This window comes from Neofelis nebulosa, chromosome 8 (assembly GCF_028018385.1).
Source record: "Neofelis nebulosa isolate mNeoNeb1 chromosome 8, mNeoNeb1.pri, whole genome shotgun sequence".
Lineage (NCBI taxonomy): Eukaryota > Metazoa > Chordata > Mammalia > Carnivora > Felidae > Neofelis > Neofelis nebulosa.
The window spans coordinates 11,659,895-11,681,235 of NC_080789.1; the positions used below are offsets into that span (position 1 = coordinate 11,659,895).

The 21,341-nt window shown below is 53.6% G+C and overlaps 1 protein-coding gene and 1 long non-coding RNA gene across 5 annotated transcripts in view; one reads left to right on the top strand and one right to left on the bottom strand.

Moving 5' to 3' along the window:
• On the top strand, nt 1-16,757 carry FOXRED2 (FAD dependent oxidoreductase domain containing 2). Of its 3 annotated transcripts, XR_009265347.1 has the most exons (9): nt 3-1,231; nt 2,832-3,083; nt 3,214-3,477; nt 4,409-4,575; nt 7,473-7,638; nt 8,917-9,158; nt 11,027-11,197; nt 11,607-11,712; nt 14,894-15,007. XR_009265347.1 is itself a non-coding variant. In XM_058741410.1 (8 exons), exons 1-8 carry the CDS (start codon nt 684-686, stop codon nt 15,139-15,141), a joined length of 2,058 nt encoding a protein of 685 aa, XP_058597393.1. In that variant the 5' UTR covers nt 3-683; the 3' UTR covers nt 15,142-16,757. The 3 variants fall into 3 exon arrangements, 2 of the variants coding, with proteins under 2 accessions (XP_058597395.1, XP_058597393.1); XM_058741410.1 differs by lacking the exon at nt 11,607-11,712 and having other exon boundaries at nt 14,894-16,757; XM_058741412.1 differs by lacking the exons at nt 8,917-9,158; nt 11,607-11,712 and having other exon boundaries at nt 1-1,231; nt 14,894-15,127.
• Nucleotides 7,621-21,341, bottom strand: part of LOC131518915 (uncharacterized) — a 24,502-nt gene continuing 10,781 nt past the window's right edge. The window contains exons 1-6 of one of the 2 annotated variants that reach the window (XR_009265348.1): nt 13,703-14,038; nt 11,141-11,210; nt 8,939-10,763; nt 8,722-8,777; nt 8,383-8,511; nt 7,621-7,730 (exon numbers count right to left, since the gene is read on the bottom strand). This is a non-coding gene — a long non-coding RNA (uncharacterized LOC131518915). Of the gene's footprint in view, nt 7,731-8,382; nt 8,512-8,721; nt 8,778-8,938; nt 10,764-11,140; nt 11,211-13,702; nt 14,039-21,341 lie in introns of those variants that run through there. The other variant, XR_009265349.1, reaches the window with a different exon arrangement.

Below are 21,341 nucleotides of genomic sequence, written 5' to 3' on the forward strand. Positions count from 1 at the left end.
GGCCGCCGGGGCACCCGCGGGCAGAGCGCGGCCCCAGTCGACTGCGGGCTGCCTCCCGTGCGGCTGGGACGTTCGCGCTCCGTGCAGGGAAGTGGGTGCTGCAGACGTGGGCACCGCGCACGCGTGGGGAGCGGCCCCCGGGGAGCCCGCGCCGGCAGGACTGCGGCCTGGCGCCGCGTGGCGACAGGTGTTCTGGGGCATCTCTGTCACGTGACCGGGGAGCCCGGCGCGCCCGGCACCTGGAGGGGGCGGGGCTCGTGCAGGCCACACCTCCTCCGGTCCAGGACCTGAGGGCGGGGGCGTGGCCAAAGAAGCGTACCTCGAGGGTCTCAGCTGGGGAGGGCCCGGGAAGGGTGCTGGGCACCCTCAAATTAGGGGAGGAATGGGGGAACACCCGTCCTCGTACTACTATGGCAATAAGAAGGAGGGTGGCGCCCCTGGGAACCGAGGCCCTGGAGGAGATGGAGGCGTTAGGGATGCCTGGGGGGAGCCCCAGATTCGAGCTTGAAAGGATGAAGGCAGGCAAATGAGCTCAGAGGGTCTTTGCGTGTGGTCCTGGCCCGACTTCAGATTGCGGTGGGCGAGCCCCTGCCCCTCTCTCGGTCCCCTGCCCTTCGCCCATCTCCCCGGTCCTGGAGGGACCGACCAGGGTGCAAGGCCCCACATCCCTGGTCTGCCACAGGATGAGCCTCTTGGCCGCGGCCGGGCTGTGGGGCCCGCCCGGGCTGCTCCTGACCTTCGCCCTGCACCCGGCTCTGTGCCTGCGCCCAGCCCCGACCTCGGGGCCCCCGCACCGGGACTACTGCGTCCTGGGCGCCGGGCCCGCGGGCCTGCAGATGGCCTACTTCCTGCAGCGGGCCGGGAGGGACTACGCGGTGTTTGAGCGCGCCCCGCGGCCCGGCAGCTTCTTCATTCGCTACCCACGCCACCGCAAGCTCATCAGCATCAACAAGCGGCACACGGGCAAGGCCAACGCCGAGTTCAACCTCCGCCACGACTGGAACTCTCTGCTCAGCCACGACCCGCGGCTGCTCTTCAGACACTACTCCAGCGCCTACTTCCCCGATGCGGGCGACATGGTGCGCTACCTGGATGACTTCGCAGACAGGCTGGGGCTCCACGTGCTGTACAACACGACCATTGCCCACGTCACTCTGAACAAGGATCGGCAGGCCTGGAACGGCCATTTCTTCATCCTGACGGACCAGATGGGCCACGCACACCGGTGCAGGTAAGGAACCTGGCCCCGGAGCCGATCTGCTGCCACCCCTTGGTTGGCAGGTAAGTTTGGAAGAAATGAGAGAATACGCGCATTTCTGCCACTCCTTGCTCCCACTGAAATCCAGTGCTAAGAGGTTCAGCTCACCCAACGTTGCCCAAATGTGTCCAAAAAAATTATGATCAAATGTGCGTGGAAGATACTTACCAGCTCTTTCCTGCAGGATCTGTCAGTGTTTAAGACCTTCGTGTTCACTGTGGCACTCTGGCACTGGGCATTCAGCATTGCCTAAACATATGTACCCGCAAAGCTCTTTTGGCAGAGCATCTCCTAGAACTGGTGTTCCCCAAAATACATTGTGGGGAAAACATCCAGCAAGTGTTGGATGGGCCCGGTGGGATTTCAGGACTGAACAAGAGTGAGAGGTCCAACAGGCAGTGCCACCAGCATTCGGTGTTGGCTGGCTTTGGCTTGGGACAAAGCCCGATACTGTGTAGACAGCCCAAACTCGGGGTCACGCACCGCACTGCCCTTATTTAATCCCCGCAAGGACCCTGGCGGGGAGTTCTCTGGTCCCAGTTTTACAGATGAAGAATTGAGGCCCAGAGAAGTTGATTAACCGGCGCTGTGTCACACAGTTTATAAGCGATCCAGCTGCAGTCTGACCCAGGCTGTGTCTTCCTGACCCCAAAACCTGTGTTCTTTCTGCTGTACCAGACTGCCCCCTCCCTTCCTGGCCATTAGCCTGGCACCCGGCTCCAGGCAGGTGCCCAGAGTTCAAATTCTCATGCCTTTTGCCGGAGGCCCAGCCTTGCTCCTTGCTTGTTACAGCCCCGGAGAAAGAAGGGTAGTGCCAGCTTGGACCCTTGCACTTAGACAACCCAGCGACACCATGGGGGCGTCGGATCCGAGCTGCGTGAACAAGGGTCAGAAGTTCTGTTTTTGAAACCACCTGTTACCAAACCAACCTTCAGGCCCCGCAGGATCCCGCTCCCGGCTGTGCCCCTACTGGACTGTAATGCCCACCAGTATGAAGGGCAAGACTCGGGAATCAGGCTGATCTGGTTTCAGGTTCTGGCTCCGCTCTCATGGGCCTGCAGGGCCTGTGTCTCCTCACCTGGAAAGCAAGCCAGATGACCCCAACTCAGGGTTGGGTTAGGCAGTAAGTTGATGCACAGAACACTTAGTAGTTCCTGGGAACTACTGCATCTGCCAGGACAGTCAGAAAAGAGAAAGTAGGCCACCGAGTTTCATTGTCACCCCTGAGGGTGACAGTGGCCCTAACGGCTGTGTCCAAAATTAGGTGAACGATTCGATTTCTCACGTGTCACCTCAGGGAGTCAGGTTGATTCTCATGTCTGGGATCATCCCAGGAACATGGAAAGGAGACTGTCCGCTAGGGTGGGCTCAGTGAGGGTGGGGGTCACGTCTCTCAGATACTTGGGGATGGGTCCCTAAATGGATGAAGGAATGGACGTTCTCCTGTGTTCTTTTAGGAGCCAGCAGTCTGCGCGAGGCGGGTGAGCCAGGCAGCTAATCCAAGGAATGCTTTTCACGTGGTAGTCTTACAGCTGAGAGACTAAGCCATCTTCCCTCTGTCCCCTCCCTGCAGTGTCCTTCTGGTAGCCACCGGTTTGTCGGTCCCCAACCAGGTTGACTTCCCGGGCTCTGAATACACGGAGGGATACGAGTCTGTGTCCGTGGACCCCAAGGACTTCGAGGGTCAGAATGTGCTGATCCTGGGGCGGGGGAACTCTGCCTTTGAGACAGCAGAGAACATCTTGGGTGTCACCAACTTCATCCACATGCTGAGTCGCTCCCGCGTCCGGCTGTCCTGGGCCACCCACTATGTTGGAGACCTCAGGTATGCTGCGCGGCTGCTTGTGGATCGAAAGCCCTTCCTGACCCCACCGGACCAACCACCCCTTCCTCTGAGCCTCCTTGTCCCCCATACGGACTCCTTTCTCTCTCTTGGCATTTCCCTTGGGCCCCAGGGCCATCAACAACGGCCTGCTGGACACCTACCAGCTGAAGTCCTTGGACGGGTTGCTGGAGTCCGACCTGACGGATCTGGCCATCGTGAAGGACCGTGAGGGCAAGTTCCGCGTCACCCTGAAGTTCTTCCTGGAGGAAGGCAACCAGAGCGCCGACGCCATCGCCCTCCCCCAGGACGACAATGACAACTTCGCCATGCGCGTGGCCTACGACCGGGTCATCCGCTGCCTGGGCTGGAACTTCGACTTCTCCATTTTCGACAAGTGAGTCCAAACGGGGGAGGAGCTGGGATCACTTAGCAAATCCCTTCTGATATCTCCCCTTGGGGGGGGGGGGGTGGAGAGTCACCGTCCAGTGGGCCAGCGACAGCTTTCAGGACTGAGCCGTCACAGTGGATATAGCTGCTGCCTGATCTCCCACCCAGGACATGAGCTCTCTGTCCTCACAGGGACCGATGGCCCTGAGGCCCTCCATCGCGTAGCAGCAGCAACAGTGGGTCTTTTTCTGCGTTGTGATCTTCCACCGGAGAGAGGGGAAGATGAGCCGAGGCAGAATAAAATGGTGAATTTGCTGCAAGGTGGCTAAGGACACAGGCACTGGTGTCGGTCTGAGATTCTCCACTTAACAAATCTGTGGGCTCTGGGACAGTTACTTAACCGTGCTGTGTCCTGTCTCTTCATCACTAAAACGGGGATCATACTTTCTCACAGGACCACTGTGAGGATTAATCCAGAAAGTACTCGGCACATGTTCTATGCTTAACAGAATGGTAGCTGCCAACGTCACTTACGATTGTGAACTACCTTGCTTTAGACATCGCTGCCCCAGTACCTTGGCAAGGTTTGGTATTAAAGAATCCGTCCAGTGTCTCACTTTTCTCTGGCCAGAGCACTGGCGGACAAGGAGAAGCTGGAAGGCCTCAACCAGACTGCCATCCCATTAAGTCAGAGCCCAGAGCCTAAGCCTCCAGTCAGGCTTGAATCCTGGCCCCATCCCTGACCCGCCCCAACTTCAACCTGAGCCTCGGTTATCCTCGTCTGTTACGTGGAGATAATCATACCCACCTTCCAAGGTCATGGTGTGGTTTAAATGCAACAAGGGATACAAAGCGCTTAGACTTAGCTCAGGGCTGAGCGCAGCATACGTGTTTCATACACAGCAGTGATTTCTGTTAACCACACTTTCCGCTCACAGGTCCCTCCGACTGTCTTCTGGGGGTGAGTTCAGCAGGAAGTACCCGCTGGTGAAAGCTAGCTATGAGTCCAAAGGAAGCCGGGGTCTGTTTGTCCTGGGTACCGCCAGCCACTCGGTGGATTACCGGAAATCGGCCGGGGGCTTCATTCATGGATTCCGATACACAGGTGAGCCCGGCAGAGAGAATAAACCCCAGGGTTTATAAACATACTCCTGATTTCCAGCAGCCTCGATGAGATTGCTTATCAGTAGTCGATAGGTCGATCTGTCCGGGACAGATGGCAGCATGTTTTTGTGGTCTGAGTAATTTGTCCAGGAAAGTGTCAGATGAGGTATGAAAGTTAAGTACATTGGGAGTTGGCAAGTTACATGCTTGAGTCCCGTGCCAGCGAGGTACCAGTATTGGCAAGAAGGCCAAGCTTGGGGGGTGCTGATGTGGGTTCCTCCCCCGCTGGGTGGTCTGAGAGGTGAGGCTTTATGACCTCTCTAGAAGCCTCATCTGGACGACCTGACATCAGAGATGTAATCGAGGTGAACTTTCCGCCCTCGGGGCTGTTGTAAGGACTAAATAAGGCAATACCCGGGGACCTGTAGCTATGAAGCATTACACACAGATTCTCTGGGTACCAACAAATTTCAGTCAAAATTGCGGTCGAATTAAATCAGTCGTGAGCGTATAAATTCTCTGCACCTCAGGCGGGCTATTGGATGGGTACTTGGTTGCATGGTGAGTGTTATGTGGACCAGTTGACTTTGCCATAGACACCACGAGGCTTCCCGCATCCTGGCATTTCCGTGTTTAATTTGATGACTCCCAGTGGCTTAATGTTCATTTTTGCATTTGACTATCCTTCCTGTTTGGCAGGAAAAAATAACCATGTTTGATTTCCAGACAATGTATTTTATGGCCCACGGGTGATGGGTGCTGTCGGAGAAGGAAACCAGAGAGAGTGTTTGCCGTCTATAAGCCAAAATATCCGCAGATCGAATACAAACACACACACCCAGAAGGAGAAGCATCTGTCCCTTTAGCTGTGTCTCCCCGATAAGAAATCCTTGGGGCACCTGGGTGGCTCAGTCAGTTAAGTGTCTGACTTCGGCTCAGGTCATGATCTCACTTTGGCTCAGGTCCTGATCTCACGGTCTGTGGGTTCGAGCCCTACGTCGGGCTCGGTGCTGGTAGTTCAGATCCTGAAGCCTGCTTCAGATTCTGTGTCTCCTCTCTCTTCCCCTCCCCTGCTCGCTTTCTTTCTCTGTGTCAAAAATAAACGTTAAAAAAAATTTTCTTACAGGAAAAAAAAAACCTTCATCATTGTTCCCATGCATGTTACCCTCCCTGCACCTGCTCTCCTGACAGATCCTGCACCCCCCCCCACCTCCTTCCTTCGGTCCCCTGACCTTTCCCCAGCTCACATACTTAATCCTCACGGCACCCCTGTTATTTCTGCACCATTCTTCCAGATAAGGAAACTGGGGCACAGAGAACTTAAGTAACTTGCCCAGAGTCACCGAGCCAGTTGGAAGAAGGGTAATACGAATGCACACATGTCTGATTCTAAAGCTCACAGCCGACCACGAAGCTCCAGGCAAATGGGAAGCAGTCCTGGGTTGCTGTGTGGTCACTACTACCGGCTGAGGATCCTGCTGGGGGAGGGGTGACGTGGCCCACACATCCTGCTCAGACCCGAGAAACAGGTCCCACGGGAGACAGAAGCAAACAGTAAGGCAGAGGAAAGCAACAGAAGATAAAATGTGAACGGCACAGACCAATACCACACGGAAGGACAGGCCAGACGCCCGGCCTGGCCCCCTCCTGTATCTCTTCCAGCTGCCTGCCAAAACACCCTTTCTAGAAACAAACAAAAAAATCTTCTCTTTCCCCTGCTTACAGCTTAAGCCGCTCTTAGTGGCTCCCCTCCTCCCCCGGGGAAGGCTCCAGCTCTTTGGCGTGCCGTTCCAAGCTTTGCCAGGCCCCTGCCAGCTCACCTTTCCAGCCTGGTCCCTTGCCTGCTTTTCAGAACGTGCCAGGCTCTCCCAAGATTGTGGCCCCTTTTGTCAGGGCACCCTCCCCAGACCCCACTGGCTGCGCGGTTCCTCGACCTTGTGCAAAACTCAGCTTAGCCATCGTTTCCTCCAGAGCTGGGTGTCTGGGGAGGCCGAACAGCTTCTCCCGTGACTGTTGGCCAGCTGAGTCTCCCGTCACGCGCATGGTCTGTCTGTGTTCTTGCCTTTCTCGGATTTGGATATCGTGTTGATTTGTTTTGGAAGAGCAAGCCCAATTCCACAACTGTGCACGGCAGCCCCAGATATGTGGCAGAACATCTCCCTGTCATTTCAGACAGCTGTCACTGTGCTGTCCTTCCATCAGTAGAATTTAGGGACAGCTTGGATTTAGACTCTGGAGGACGGGAGGCACTGAAAGGTTTCCCAGCTGGGAGTCTCTGAGGGGAACAAAACCCCGGGAAGGGGAGCGGGGTCAGAGGGAGGCTCAGGGTCCGGGGTTCACCTAGCACCTGTGAGGGGTAGCATGGGACATCCACGTGCAGGGGCCCTAAAGCGGGGCCGGGCCCACTCTGGCCTGGAGCCGGATCCAGCCACTCCCATCCATTCAGGTACCCACTTGGGCTGTTTTCGCTCCAGAAGCAGAACTGAATAGTGCAGCCGACCGACCGGCTGTAGAGCCCAAAATACGGCCCATCTGGCCCTTGGTGGGAAACCTTGACTAACTCTGCTCCAAAGGCATGTTCTTTTGAGAGACAGAGTAAGAGCTGGGGAGGGCCAGCAAGAGAGGAGATGGAGAGAATCCCAAGCAGGCTCCAAGTTGCCAGCACGGAGCCCAGCACGGCCTTCAGACTCACAAACTGTGGGATCATGACGTGAGCCGAAGTCAACAGTCGGATGCTTAACCGACTGAGCCTCCCAGGCGCCCCGCCGGAGGCATTTTGGAGCCCCGCACACAAGCGTTATTGAGCCCCAAGAAGTTGGCAGGGGCCGTGCGTCCCTCTGGGTGGTGAAAGATGAAATCTGAAGTATGGCATGCTGTTCCTCCCTCTGGCCGTTTCAGCGCGTGCCGTCCACCGCCTGCTGGAGCATCGCCACCACGGCGTCGCCTGGCCCTCCACCGAGCACCCCGTCTCACAGCTAACGAGCTCCATCGTCCGGCGCATCAACGAGGCTTCTGGGCTCTACCAGATGTTCGGCGTGCTGGCCGATGTCGTCCTGCTGAAGGAGTGAGTAGCCCAGCTCCACCATTCACGGGTCGGAGCTCTTCTCTGCCTGTCCCTGGCATGGAGTGGCCCAGTGGTTCCCTCCTAAGTGAAGCCTTCAGGGGGCGGGGGCAGGGGCTGTGGGGGGAGGGTGGAAATCAATGAAATCAACACCACAAGCTCGACAGACAGACGGACCTGAGTGTGCCTCCCAGCTTTGCCGCCTTCTGCCTGTGTGACCTTGGGCAAGTCACTTAGCCTCTCTGAGCCTTTCTCACATCTGCGGAATGGGGATAATAACCCTTACGTTGCAGGCAGGAGTAAAGGTAACTGGTAGACCGCACTTGGCACTGAGCAGATGAGCAGTAAACCGCAGCGATGCGGATAAAGGGTCTCCCTCAGGCCAGGACCGTGTTGTCTCCTTATCAGTTAAGTGACAGGTGGCAGATCACAGACGACACACGGCAGAGCAGGGACGGAGAAGGGTGCTCAGAGGACAGGTCACATGCAGGGGGCATCTCTCAGAGGGAGCAGCCCGACCCAAAGCCAGGGAGGGTGACAGCTCGCCAAGTTCAAGGACACGCGAGGAATTCACCTATGCTCAGCACAAGATACCCCGCACCCTGACTCCCCTCTTCCATACCCGCTCTCCACACTCCGACTCGCCCCACACCCCATAAGCGCTGTCTTCAAATTCTGTCAAGAATCTGACCACCCCTCACCCGCCCCGGTGGCGCCGCCTTGGTCCAGCCCCCCAGCATCTCTCACCTGAACCACCTACAGCCTCGCACCTCTGCCCGTGGTCTGCTTTCAACACAGCGGCCGGGCGGTCCTCTTAAAACCTGAGTCACACACATTCGTCTCTGCGCAGCACTCTCTGGGGGCCGGTGGCCTTTACTTCTCAGGGAGAAAGCGAGTGGGAGAACCCACGTGAAACCGAGTGTTCCCGTCATGGCACCCACAAGCCCTCCTCGACCTGCCCCCAGCCCTTCTCCTGCCCCTCCGCTCAAGGCCGGCCTGCCTCCCGTCCCTCGAAGACACCCAGGCTCCCTCCCGGGGCTTTTCCGTGACTGGCCTCTCAGCCCGGGTCACCCTTTCCCCAGATACCTTTCAGGTTACTCAGAGTTTTCTGGAATCTGTCTCCTGTGTAAGTCGGGGTTCAGCTGTGACAGTAAGGCTCAAGTGAGGTGTGTGCAGAACAATCGGAGCCCGCAGGCAATTGCACGAGAGGCACGCGCGCGCCCGCCCCACCTCTGCCGCGGCACTGAGGGTCTTGGCGGCCCGCGCTGCCCTTATCCCCAGGAACGCCACGGCATTTGAGTACCTGGAGGAGCTCCCCGTGCAGATGCTGGCCCAGCTGGAGACCATCACAGGAAAGAGGGCCAGGCACGGGCTCTTCGTCATCAACATGGAGTATGGCAGAAATTTCTCTGGGCCCGACAAGGACGTCTTCTTTCATGACCGGTCCGTGGGGCACACGGAAGACGCGTGGCAGTCCAACTTCCTCCACCCCGTCATCTACTACTACAGGCACCTCCCCACCGGTGAGCCAGGCCTCTGCTGTCCCCCGACACCGCTCAGCCCCCGCTGCCCGTTACCTCGTCACCGCTAAGCCCTGACACAACACTTTCAGCTGACAGGAGGACACGGGGCGGGGAGGGCACTGGGGACTCCGCCCACAGAGCAAACGAGGCACAGGGTCCATGAATGAGAAACGACGTTCCCAGGTTCTGGCGCGTACTGTGACCTGCGCAGGCCACACGTGGAGTGTCGTGATCTCCAGGCGCCACGGTCTTGCTCTGTGTCTCCAAGGGAGGCTGAGCGTGGAGGGGGAGGGGACCTGGAGACTGACTCTCAGAGGGCGCAGGGAAAGGAGCTGGACGTGATTAACACAGGCGTGCAGCATAAAAAGCGCGGAAAAGCCGGGCAGCGTTCCCAGGCTGCCCTTTTCCTTGCTGTGTGTCCTTGGACCGTTACCTACACTCTCTGAGCCTCCGCTTCCTCATTTGTAAAGTGGGGCTAACAGTAGAATTGTGTGAAGATAAACGAGATTAAAAAAAAAAACAAAACACAGAACGTGGGGCACCCGGCTGGCTCACTCAGTAGAGCATCCGACTCTTGATCTTGAGGTTGTGAGTTCAAGCCCCCACACTGAGCGTAGAGATTACTTAAAATTAAATAGGGGTGCTTGGGTGTCTCAGTCGGTTAAGCGTCCGACTTCGGTTCAGGCCAGTGATCTCACAGCTCATGAGTTCGAGCCCTGTGTCGGGCTCTGTGCTGACAGCTCAGAGCCTGGAGCCTGTTTCAGATTCTGTGTCTGTCTCAATCTCTCGCTCTCTCTTGCTCTCTCACTCTCTCTGCCCCTCCCCTGCCCACGCTTTGTCTCTCTCTCAAAAACAAACATTAAAAAAAAATTTTTTTAAACAAAGTCTTGGGGCACCCAAGTGGCTCAGTCAGTTAAGCATCCGACTTCAGGTCAGGTCATGATCCCACAGTTCATGGGTTCAGTGCCTGCATCAGGCTCTGTGCTGACAGCTCAAAGCCTGGAGCCTGCTTCCGATTCTGTGGGTGTGTGTGTGTGTGTGTGTCCGTCTCTCTCTGCCTGCCCCTCCCCTGCTCATGCTTCGTCTCTCTGTCTCTCTCAAAAACAAGTAAATGTAAAAAAAAAAAAAAATTTTTTTTAATAAGATAAGGTCTTTAAAACAAAAACTGAAAACACAGAATGTCAGCACGGTGCTTGGCACAGAGTAGCTACCAACAGATGAACCCCCCCCTCCCCGCTAGGGAACGCGATTCCTGCTCCAGGAACTAAAGCGCTGTCCCTGGGAAGACGTATTCTAAAAACAGGCAGAGGTGGTATCAGCAGGTCAAAGTGACAGGAGCGCAGGCTTCTATTCAGAATCAGGAGTGACTCATACTCAAAGCTGCCCAGCAGTGGAACGGGGCGCCCCTGGACATCGAGTTTCCCAGTACGAGATTGGTCGAGTCGCGACTCAATGGCCGTCTGTCCGGGACACCACTGAAGGGAGTCCACACCAGGTAGGAGGCTGGACTAGATGAGCCCCCAGACCCTTGTCGCGGGGCCTCCGAGTCTCCTCAGAGAAAGAGCAGTTCTGAAGCAATCACCGTGGCCCTCAGTCCATGCGCGTCTTAGAAAAACGCCAAGTGCAAGGAATTAGTCTTGGTTCCGCTTTCCGATACCACAGGGAACAGATCCAGTCCCTCCCTCGTGCCAACCTTGCAAACACAGAGAGGGCCGTTGAACAGGCCGGCCGCTGCCCGGCGCAGAGTGTGGCCGGCGAGCTGAGCGTGAGGGAGCGCGGGAAGCACCTGGGATGGGTGGGAACCACGCTGTCAGCTCCAGGATGGGAGCCCGCCGGGCCCTGACGCGTCTCACCTCTCGTCCCCACAGAGCAGGAGGTGAGGTTCCGCCCTGCCGACTGGGCCCTGCCTCGGCCCACAGCCATCCACCACATCGTGGAAGATTTCTTGACGGACTGGACCGCCCCGGTGGGGCACATCTTACCTCTGAGGCGCTTCCTGGAGAACTGTTTGGACACCGATCTGCGAAGCTTCTATGCAGGTAACTTCAGTTCCTAGAAGGACAGAGTCGGTGAGCTGGAGGTTGAAAGAAGACCAGGTAGATCCGTTTCCCCTGAGGTTTCAGGATTCACATCTAGAAATCTAAACTTGAGAATTCGGTTATCCACGGCGTAGACTAGATGTCCGCAGAAATCTCTCCCAGGACAGCACACCTGAAGTTGCTGAATTGAATGTCATTTTGTTTAATTTTTTTTCATTTTATTTATTTTAGAGAGAAAGCTGGGGAGAGGGGCAGAGGGAGGGAGAAAGAGAGAGAGAGAGAATCCCAAGCAGGCTCTGTGCTCAGCGTGGAACCCGATGCAGGGTTCGATCCCATGACCTTGGGATCATGACCTGAGCTGAAATCAAGAGACACTCAACTGACTGAGCCCCAAATGTCACTTTTAAAGAACCGGCAGGAAAAAAAGGGAACTCTCCAGAGGCCGGATGCTAAGAAAAGCATAAGGCCATTGCTGGACATGGTCTGTCACCAATCATCAGTAGCCTAGAGCCCGGGTAACTGACAGCACTTGCGGGTGGGAAGGTAAAGCAGCAGGGTAGGAGGTCTGTTTAGAGACTCTCACATAAGCTTGGATCTCAGTGGATCCACTAGGAGGCACAAAACACTCCCAAGAGAAGATGATGGAGACTCATGCTTTTGGGCTCTGGGTAGAGTAAGGGAGAATCTCTCCTGAGAATTTCTTTTTTTTTTTTTTAATTTTTTTTTAATGTTTTATTTATTTTTGACAGAGAGAGAGAGACAGGAGCATGAGTGGGGGAGGGTCAGAGAGAGAGGGAGACACAGAATCCGAAGCAGGCTCCAGGCTCTGAGCCGTCAGCACAGAGCCTGATGCGGGGCTCGAAGTCACAGACCGCGAGATCATGACCTGAGCTGAAGTCGGACGCTCAACTGACTGAGCCACCCAGGCGCCCCTCTCCTGAGAGTTTCTAACCACTAAGCCTCGCTCATGTGAGTTTGGGGCCAAACTTCACACCATCGGTGTGCAAAAATCACAGAAGTAAATGCAAGTCTTCTGTGAAGAAACACACTTTAAAACTAGGACTCAAAAAAACATTCCCACAGATGAAGCTCCAGGTTAAGGTGAACCCGTGTCCCTCCCCCACCAAGCAAAAAGCATTTAACATATAAGGACACAAATAGCCATGAGGGAGCGTCAGTAGAAAAAACAAACTGTGGGATCAAACCAAAAAAAACTGTGGGAATTGGAACAGTTACAAACAGAGGAGACAAAGTCTGTCTAAAATATGTAAGAAAAATGGAGCGCCTGGGTGGCTCAGTCAGTTAAGCATCTGACTCTTGATTTCAGCTCAGGTCGTGATCTCACAGTTGGGGAGTTTGAGCCCCAAGTCAGACTCTGCACTGGCAGCATGGAGCCTGCTTGGGACTCTCTCTGTCTCTCTCTGCCCCTCCCCTGCTCATGCATGTGCACTCACTCTCACTCTCTCAAAATAGATAAACTTTAAGATAAATTTTAAAAAATTAAACATATAAGGAAACAAACAGATTCTTAAAAATATAATTGACTGGTCAGCTTTCAGAAAGATCCAAGTAAGACTTCTGGAAGTGAAAACAAATGTGTAATTAGAAACTCAACCTAAAGATAAAGTAGCACTTTAGACAGAGGTGAAGAGAGAATTGGTGAACTGGAAGATAGCATTGACAGAAGTCTGGTGATCCAGAGGGAGAACTGATTGAAACAAGCCAAATTTTTGTCTTCTTTTAAACCCCCCTGAATGCCTAGGACATCCACTCTTTTGTGTTCAGCAAACATCTTTTGAACATCAGTTGTATATCAGGCACTATTGCTATCAAATCAGGTTAGAGATGGTCGGTGTCCTCTCAACAGCCTCAGTCAACTTTGAAATCAAAATGCGTATATTAAGAGAGATGGCTTGGGGCGCCTGGGTGGCTCAGTCGGTTAAGCATCCAACTTCAGCTCAGGTCATGATCTCACAGTTCATGAGTTCCAGCCCCGCATTAGGCTCTGTGCTGACAGCTCAGAGCCTAGAGTCTGTTTCAGATTCTGTATCTCCCTCTCTCTCTGTCCACCCCCCACTCACAGTCTGTCTGTCTGTCTGTCTGTCTCTCTCTCTCTCAAAAATAAACATTAAAAAAACTTTTTTTAAAGAGAGGGATGGCTTGAAACAATAGTTTAAATTCATAGTCTAAATATACGTAGATGCTCAGAGGTAATTCGTAACGCAGGGCTAAGCAGCTTTGAAGGGCTGGCATCCGCAGACTGTCAACCGTGACCACGCGCTTGCACGGGAAATTACGTGATACAGGTCTAAAGATCTCAGCGACAAAACCCCTGCCTGTTTCTCGAGGTTTCGGGAGTACACGAAGACGACCGTGCCTGTTAGGGAGTGTATCCCACCCTGGGGCACGGCCACCACAGTGCCTCATCCGGGCCCTGCAGCCTCCTGGCTCCCACCCCCCAGATCCCGCTCAGCACTGCAAGCCCCTGAGCCTCACTGCCTTCACCTTGGCAGAGTCCTCCCGCCTCGGGGCCAGCTGGCAGGGAAGCGGGCTCTCCTCGACCCCCTTAGCTGATGTGCAGCTGCTAGCTTTGGCCCCAGATTCTGCTGGGCTCCTCCGCCCCCTGGCCCCTGCAGGAGGGGTGACGTATGTCACCGGAAGGTGGTACTTGCCAAAAGCCTGCCGCTCCGCCGTCCTCCCCTGCACCTGCGGTCTTCCCTGCTCGGGACCGTTCTCCCATGGGCCGTCCGTGCATAAGTCAGAAATAAAATAGGAAATACTATCCGTGCAGCTCCCTACAGCCTGTTCACCCATGCAAGCCTCACAACGTCCTTTGTAATGTGCCTGTTTGGGGTGGGCGGGGGAGGGGGGGAGGGAGGGGGTTGTTTTTTGTTTTTGAGATCTAAGCCTCAAGACAGTTTTGGACATTTGCTCCTTCTCATCTCGTCTCTAAATCCCTGAGAAGACTGAGCCCCTATCTGTTTCGCCTTTTCTGTTTTGTAAGTGAAAGTTACATAAGCGCTTAGCTAAAAGACTTCTCACTTACACCCTCGTTCCCCAGAAGGAACTACTTCTCGCTCTTCTGGTGGTTTCTTCATATCTCTGGATCATAAACATCCACAGCTGTTTCCTGATAGAGCAGACTGGATCTGTGTGCCAACTCTCTGCTGTGGTACAGACGAGGGTTTGCCAGTTTCCTCTGCCCGCCCCGCATGGTGCTTAGAACACCATGCTTCGCACAGTGCTTTACACACGGTATGTGCAACCCAGATATTGCTGAGGTGGATAAATCCTCGCAGGCAGCTCTGAGCTCAGAATAGGACTGACCGACCACCCAGCTCCTGGCCCCAGCCAGGCCAGCTTCTAGAAGAAAAGGCTGAGGGGTCTGCTTCAGGGTGGCCGAGCTCCCAGCTGGGGCTGGCTCCCTGCAGAGCACCATGTTGGGCCCAGACCCCTAGGAGCTGAGTCATATCTGTGGTTTTTGCTTTCCATTTGGAGCCTTGTTCTTCCAGAATGTCCGGGAAGCCTCCTATTCTTGGAACCTCGGGGAGGGACGAGATCCGTGGCTACTCAGACCAGATGGGAGGTACCCACAAAAGTGAGCTCCCAGCTCAAGGCCTGGGTGAGGCCCCGGGACGTCGGCAGCCCCTCCTCATCTTCCATCTTATTCATTTATCTCCTTTCGCTTCTGTGTAGAGTCCTGCTTCCTGTTTGCCCTAACACACCAGAAGCTGCCTCCCTTCTGCCAGCAGGGGTACCTGAGAACGCAGGGGCTCGTGGGAACTGAGAGCCTCCGGCGGCACGGAGCGGAGCGCAAGTTCCCGCAGGACTATGCCACCGTGGGCAGGCGCCGCGAGGACGGGGCCCAGGGGCCCGAGGGTGGCCCCCTGGCCCCAGGGCCTCCGCTGCTCCAGCCCCACGACAGCAACAAGGAAGAGTTGTGACAGCCAGCCTTCTCCCACCCAGGCCCACAGCTGCGCCTCTGTCCCACCATTGTGGTTGCCGAAGACCACTCAGATTGTCACAGTGACCAAGAGAACACGCAGGGGGCATGTCAAGGCTGAGGCAGGCCAGCCAGTGGTCTCCCCTCCGGTCTGGTGCCTGGGAGGCGGGGTCCAGAAAACAGCATCCTCTCCCAGAGGGGGTCGCCTCCCACAGCCAGGCCCATCCGCAAGTGGACTGTCCTTGAGCACCAGGCTGGCTCAGTTCTGTCCCCGTCAAGCACCCAGCGGTTCCATTTCCTTCTGGTCTTCTCTTCAGATGAACCAGGATCCCGCCTGCAGATCGTGTCACAGGCGGAACTGTCCTCATCTTCCTAAGGGTTTGTGGCAGGCACTTTATAAAGCAGACGCTCTATTGTCCTCAACCATCTCATGCAGGTGGGACTGTCACCCTTGGTGAAGATATCAGCCCAAAGAGGGTAGGTGACTCCCACGAGCCCCTGTCTGGGGTGGCCCTGAGGCCTCCACCCTGCCCACCTCACCACTGCCTCTCCCTGCCCCGGCCTCTGTTCCCAGAACCCAGGGGGGCCAGCCCGGTTTATCATCTTAGGCCCAGCCGCTGTCACCAGGCAGAGACGGGACAGCTCCTGCCAAGCCACCTTATCTAAACAGGTTTCTCCCTGAGCAGCTGTACTCAAGAGCTGCGCCCGCCCCAAGACTGCACTCCCCGACTTAATCTTCAACCTCTGCGTTCTCTTCTCCTCTCTCCTGCTCGGCACCGTGCCCTTGCCCTCTGGCATCCCGAACAACACTCTGCCTCTGGCCTGCCCGAGCACGTTTTGTAAAACTGTCACCATGCTATCTTTCAGAGAGGATTCTTTCTGAGGTGATTCACCTGCTGTTTGTACGGAGCCTGGCTCAGCAAGGAGGCATTTCCAACTGCATTTGTAAAATAAACAATGCGATTACTTTCTGGTTCTCTTACCTCTTCTCGCTCTTCTTCCTCCCCAGAGATCTGCTCCCTTCCTACACTCCTGTCAGGCATTTTCGTCCCATTTAGGAGTAGATCATGGAAAGGAAAGCATTTGTACATAAAATAATCATGGTGATTTTTCAAAGCTCAGGACCCTAAATGATTGCTTCTTCACTGGTTCTTACTGTCCACGTATGTGTTCAGAATTCAAGGGACACAGGCTTTCTGGATCCAGGGCCCTTTTCTGGGAACATCCTCTTCCTCTTTCAGCCTCCGCCCCCAGGCCCACTGCTTGTCTGCAGACCCCTCTCCCTCCAGTCGTGCAGTTACAGTAGTGACACTCGGCAGTCTGAGCCCGGAGGGGAGTACTTCCCTGGGACGATACTTGGCATCATTTGTCCAGGGCTGAGCCATCTAAGGATCTCTCTCTAACCCCAGGGGGCTGGGTTCGCCATAGTTCATACAAATTAACATGTAAACCAGATATGGGGCCCGTCAGCCTGGCCGCCCTTTTCCAAAACGTTTTGTAAAACAAATCCTTGAATTCAGACTGTCCCGTAAGGTCACACACATCACACACCTAACCAGTTACCAACGGCGGTAAGCTCCTTGTGCCAATAAAAGTTCAAGGTGCTTCAACAAATAATTCACTGACGCCTGTGTGACATCTGCTCCTATCATCTGCCAGATCGTGAATTCCATCAGAATTTCAGCCAGCCTTGTTTGTGTTTCATAAGACATGGTTTCATGGGTTAGCTGATTAGAGATGCCTTCCCTGGTATTTTCCTTGTAAAACTGATAAGTAATTTGGAAAAGGAAATAGGGGCGCTTGGGTGGCTCAGTGGGTTAAGCGTCCGACTTCGGCTCTGGTCATGATCTCGCAGTTCATGAGTTCTAGCCCCGCGTTGGGCTCTGTGCTGACAGCTCGGAGCCTGGAGCCTGCTTCGGATTCTATGTCTCCCTCTCTCTCTGACCCTACCCCGTTCATGCTGTCTCTGTCTCAAAAATAAATGTTAAAAAAAAAAAAAAATTCAAAAAGAAATCTCATTTCAAACCCCTAGTCCATGCTATACTTCGAAATTAATTCCTGAGGAATTTTTTAAAAGCCATACAGAAATTGGGGGCACCTGGGTGGCTCATTTGGTTAAGTATCCAAGTCCGGCTCAGGTCATGATCTCACGGTTCGTGAGTTCAAGCCCCGCGTTGGGCTCTGTGCCAGTGAGAAAAAGGACTAGCCAAGCAAACTATGGACATTCACCCAACAAAATACTACGCGGCTCTCAAAAACGCCCAGAGGTGAAGACCGTGCGGTAAAGATACACATGTGACAAAGTCCAGCGAAAAGAAGCAGGACATGAAATTATAGTTGTGAACTACTTAGAACCATATAAAACTAGAAAGCCACCCACAGGGGAGACTCTGGCAAGGACAGATCGCAAAATGTCAACAGTAGTGGTATTAGGCTTGTGGAGGCTTTTTTTTTTTTTTTCCCTTTCTCTTTTGTCCAAATTTGTGGTTACACTCTATAGTGAAATAAATACTTTCTTTCTTTTTAATCATCTCTGGGGGGATGCCTGAGTGGCTCAGTTGGTTAAGCAGCCGGCTCTCAATTTCAGCGCAGGTAGCAATTTCACGGGTCACGGGATTGAGCCCCGCGTTGGGTTCTGACCTGGCAATGCAGAGCCTGCCTGGGATTCTCTCTCACGCTCTCTCTCTCGTTTTTTTAAAAAATAAAAAATCATCTCTGCTTTTGGGATTTAAAATTGCTAGGGGTGAGAGGATGGGGGGGGGCGGTGACCCTCCCGGGGGACATGCTCTGCCCCTGGTCCCAGGGGTGCCCATGGTTTTATCCCTCTCCCAAGTTGGGAAACCCCTGCACCCAGTGTCAAGGGACTAGACATGGCCAGTCTAGAGAAGGGAATTTTAAGTGATGTGTATTCCTGCCCTGCAGTGTTTGGACTGACTGACCCAGCACAAGAGAGGAGATCTCTGGAAGCATCCCCCCTCCCCAAGTGGTAGAAAAGGAAAGAGAAAAATCCTCGTTTTCTTGTGGAGGTTCCCTGGGTGTAATCTCCAACCCACTGTGGAGCCCCCAAGTCCTTTGGTCTGATGAAAGTGAGGGCGTAGCCAATTGAGTCACCAAGACGTGACTTTGTCTGCTAAACCAATTCCAACTTCTAGTCATTTATTGAGTACTGACTGCGTCCCCAAAACTGTGTCGTGGTGGTTTTAAAGACAGGGTCACAAACTCTTTGATACATCCTCAGAGAGATGGACTAATTCCCCTCCTGTTGAGTGTGAGTGGAACTGAGTGATTCACTTCCAGCAAATAGAGAAGAGGTGACAGGACGTTGGGACACCTGGGTGGCTCAGTCGGTTAAGCCTCCGACTCTTGATCTTGGCTCAGGTCATGATCTCTGGGTTCGTGAGACCGAGCCCAGCATCGGACTCTGCAATGATAGCTCGGGGCCTGCTTGGGATTCTCTCTCTGCCCCTCCCCTGCTCGTGCGCTCGCTCTTTCTCTCTCTCTCTCTCTCAAAATAAATACATTTAGAAAAAGAAGTGACAGGATGTAATTTTCAAGGTTATGTTATAAAAAGACTGTAGCATTCACCCACCAAGAGACTGTTTTCTCTCTCTCTCTCTCTCTCTCTCTCTCTCTCTCTCTCTCTCTCTCTCTCTCTTTCCATCACTTGCTCAGGTTATGAAAAGACTAGAGCATTCACCCACCAAGAGGCTGTTCTCTCTCTCTCTCTCCCTCTCGAGTCGCTGGCTCAGGCCATCCAGGCACGGATGGAGAGGTCCACGTAAGGAACTGAGATCTGCCAAGAGCCATGTGCGTAAGCCTAGAAGCAGACCTACTCCCACCCAGCCCTTGGATGACTACAGTGATGGCCACCACCTTGAACGCAGCCTCATGAGACACCCTGAGTCAGAACCCCCCACCTAAACTGCTCCCAGATTCCTGACCCACAGAAACTTTGACGTAATGCCTGTCGTTTTAAGCTGCTAAGTTTCTGTGGGGGGTTTTGTGAGGGGGGCGTTTTGTTACACAGCGATAGATAATTAACACATGCACTAACCAGCTTTTACCTGTGTTAACTGTTGCCACAACCCTAAGGGGTAGATATTCCTATCCTAGCCTCCATTCTCAGGCTGAGAACAATCACACAGGTGATTTGCTTCGAAAATCCACCTCCTTCCAGCCGTCCTCTAAATATTAAGTCGTGAAAACAGCCATCTCATCACCTGTGGGCTTCCTTCTCATGAACACTGGGTGACAAGACATTAAGAGAGCAAACAATCCTTCAAACCTAAGACACGGTAAAGTGTGTGTGGTCCCACAGGATGGCAGAGAAGTGTCAAAGTGCCAGTTACACAAAACATACCCTCAGAAACAGTATTCAGCCACTCCATCAACCAGACGTCCTGTGATACAGGCGGGGCGGGATGGTTCAGATGGGGACCTGGAGTCTGGACTGTCCACCTTTCTCCAGGCTTCAGCCTCAGTTAGGATCCTCAGTTCTCTGACCAATTACAACATCATCCTCAAGAGCCAAATTGGATTCTTCCTGAGAAAAGAAACCGTAGGCTGCATCATTTCCCTGCAGATGCTTATTTTTTTAATACAGTAAAAATGCTGAGCGGGGCAAGGCTTTTGTCAGACTGCAGGCTTTAAAGAAGCATTTAATTCAATCTGGCACCCCAGACGGAATGTAAATCTGCCACAGAGTGAAGCTGATGGGCAAATATATGAGATGCTTTAGCCCAAGTATTTAATCCAAGTACATCACACGACCAATCCATCAACCCTGAAATAAAAAACAGCATGTAACAGATGTATTTAAGCAGGGAAGAAAAGACCAGCAGAATATCCTGTCTCGCTCCTTTCTCAGTTCTGCATAAGTAAAACTGATTTGCCTGCTCTTCTGGAGAAGGCCCCAAGTTTAGTGCTCCGTGCAAAATTCAGAAGTCTGTCACCTGTTTTTTTCATTCTCTTTGAGATGTCACCGTCTCAGACCAGTCTCTCGGGTCGTTCCAAATTATTATAAATTCATTAGATGCAGAAGAGTCTCGCCACCAGAAAAAAATTAATGGCAATGCAGTCTATCTTGAAATTTCAGTGTGTGGTAGTCTGTTGTTGTAGTTTAAAAATAGCAACTACGGAGGCACCTGGGTGGCTCAGTTGGTTAGGCTTCCGACTTCAGTCATAATGTCGCGGTTCTTGAGTTCAAGTGCCTCACCAGGGTCTCTGCTGCCAGTGCAGAGCCTGCTTCGGATCCTCTGTCCCCCTCTCCTGTCTGTTCCCCCTGCCCTGCTCTTTCTCTCTCTCTCTCTCTCTCAAAAATGAATAAACATTAAAAAAAAGAAAGAAAGAAAGCAACTACAAAAATGTATGAAATGAGCTCCTTAACACCAGCCATGTTTAAGTTTTAAATAAGTCAGTCTATCAGGAAAGGAAAAGGTGCCCAGAAGCCTGTGCTATGAAGCACTGTGGTAGGTTAAAGATGGCCAAAGACTTTATGACAATTCCTATCAAGATGTGAGGTCTCTGCTCCCTCCCCTTGAACTAGGGTGGCTTCTGGGACTTTTTGGACCAAAAGAACATGGTGGCAGTGATGCCCCACCAATTTCTGGGCACAGGCCCTTGGAGACTGGCAACTTCCACTACTTCTCTAGGAACCCAGCCAGCATACTGAGAGAGGCCCACGTAAAGACGAATTGAAGCATCTAGCCGAGCTTCCAGCTAATAGCCAGGACCAACTTGTGCCATATGGGTGCGCCATCTTGGAAATAGATCCTCCAGTCCCAGCTGGGCTCCCCATGTGGAGTGGAGATGAGCTATCCCTGCCGAGCCCCACCCAAATGTCATACTTGGGAGGAAAATGATCCCTGTGCTACGCCACTAAGTTTTGGGGTGGTTTGTTACACAGCAATAGATAACAGGGATAGTCACCCCAGGGTGGCTATGAGGTGGCTCCAGTGAAGGTACACTTATAAGAGCAGATACAATATTTGTAATAGCAACTTTGGTTTGTTTATGTTTATTTATTTTTGAGAGAGACAGAGACAGAATGCGAGTGGGTTTGGGGCAGAGAGACAGGGAGACACGGAATCTGAAGCGGGCTCCAGGCTCCGAGCCGTCAGCACAGAGCCCGACGCAGGGCTCGAACTCACGAGCTGTGAGATCACAACCTGAGCCGAAGTCGGACGCTCAACCGACTGAGCC

Coding starts and splice junctions, on each gene's coding strand:
- FOXRED2 (XM_058741410.1), top strand. CDS start 684: ATGAGCCTCTTGGCCGCGGCCGGGCTGTGGGGCCCGCCCGGGCTGCTC. Junction 1,232..2,831: donor GGCCACGCACACCGGTGCAG/GTAAGGAACCTG, acceptor CCCTCCCTGCAG/TGTCCTTCTGGTAGCCACCG. Junction 11,198..14,893: donor TCTGCGAAGCTTCTATGCAG/GTAACTTCAGTT, acceptor GCTTCTGTGTAG/AGTCCTGCTTCCTGTTTGCC.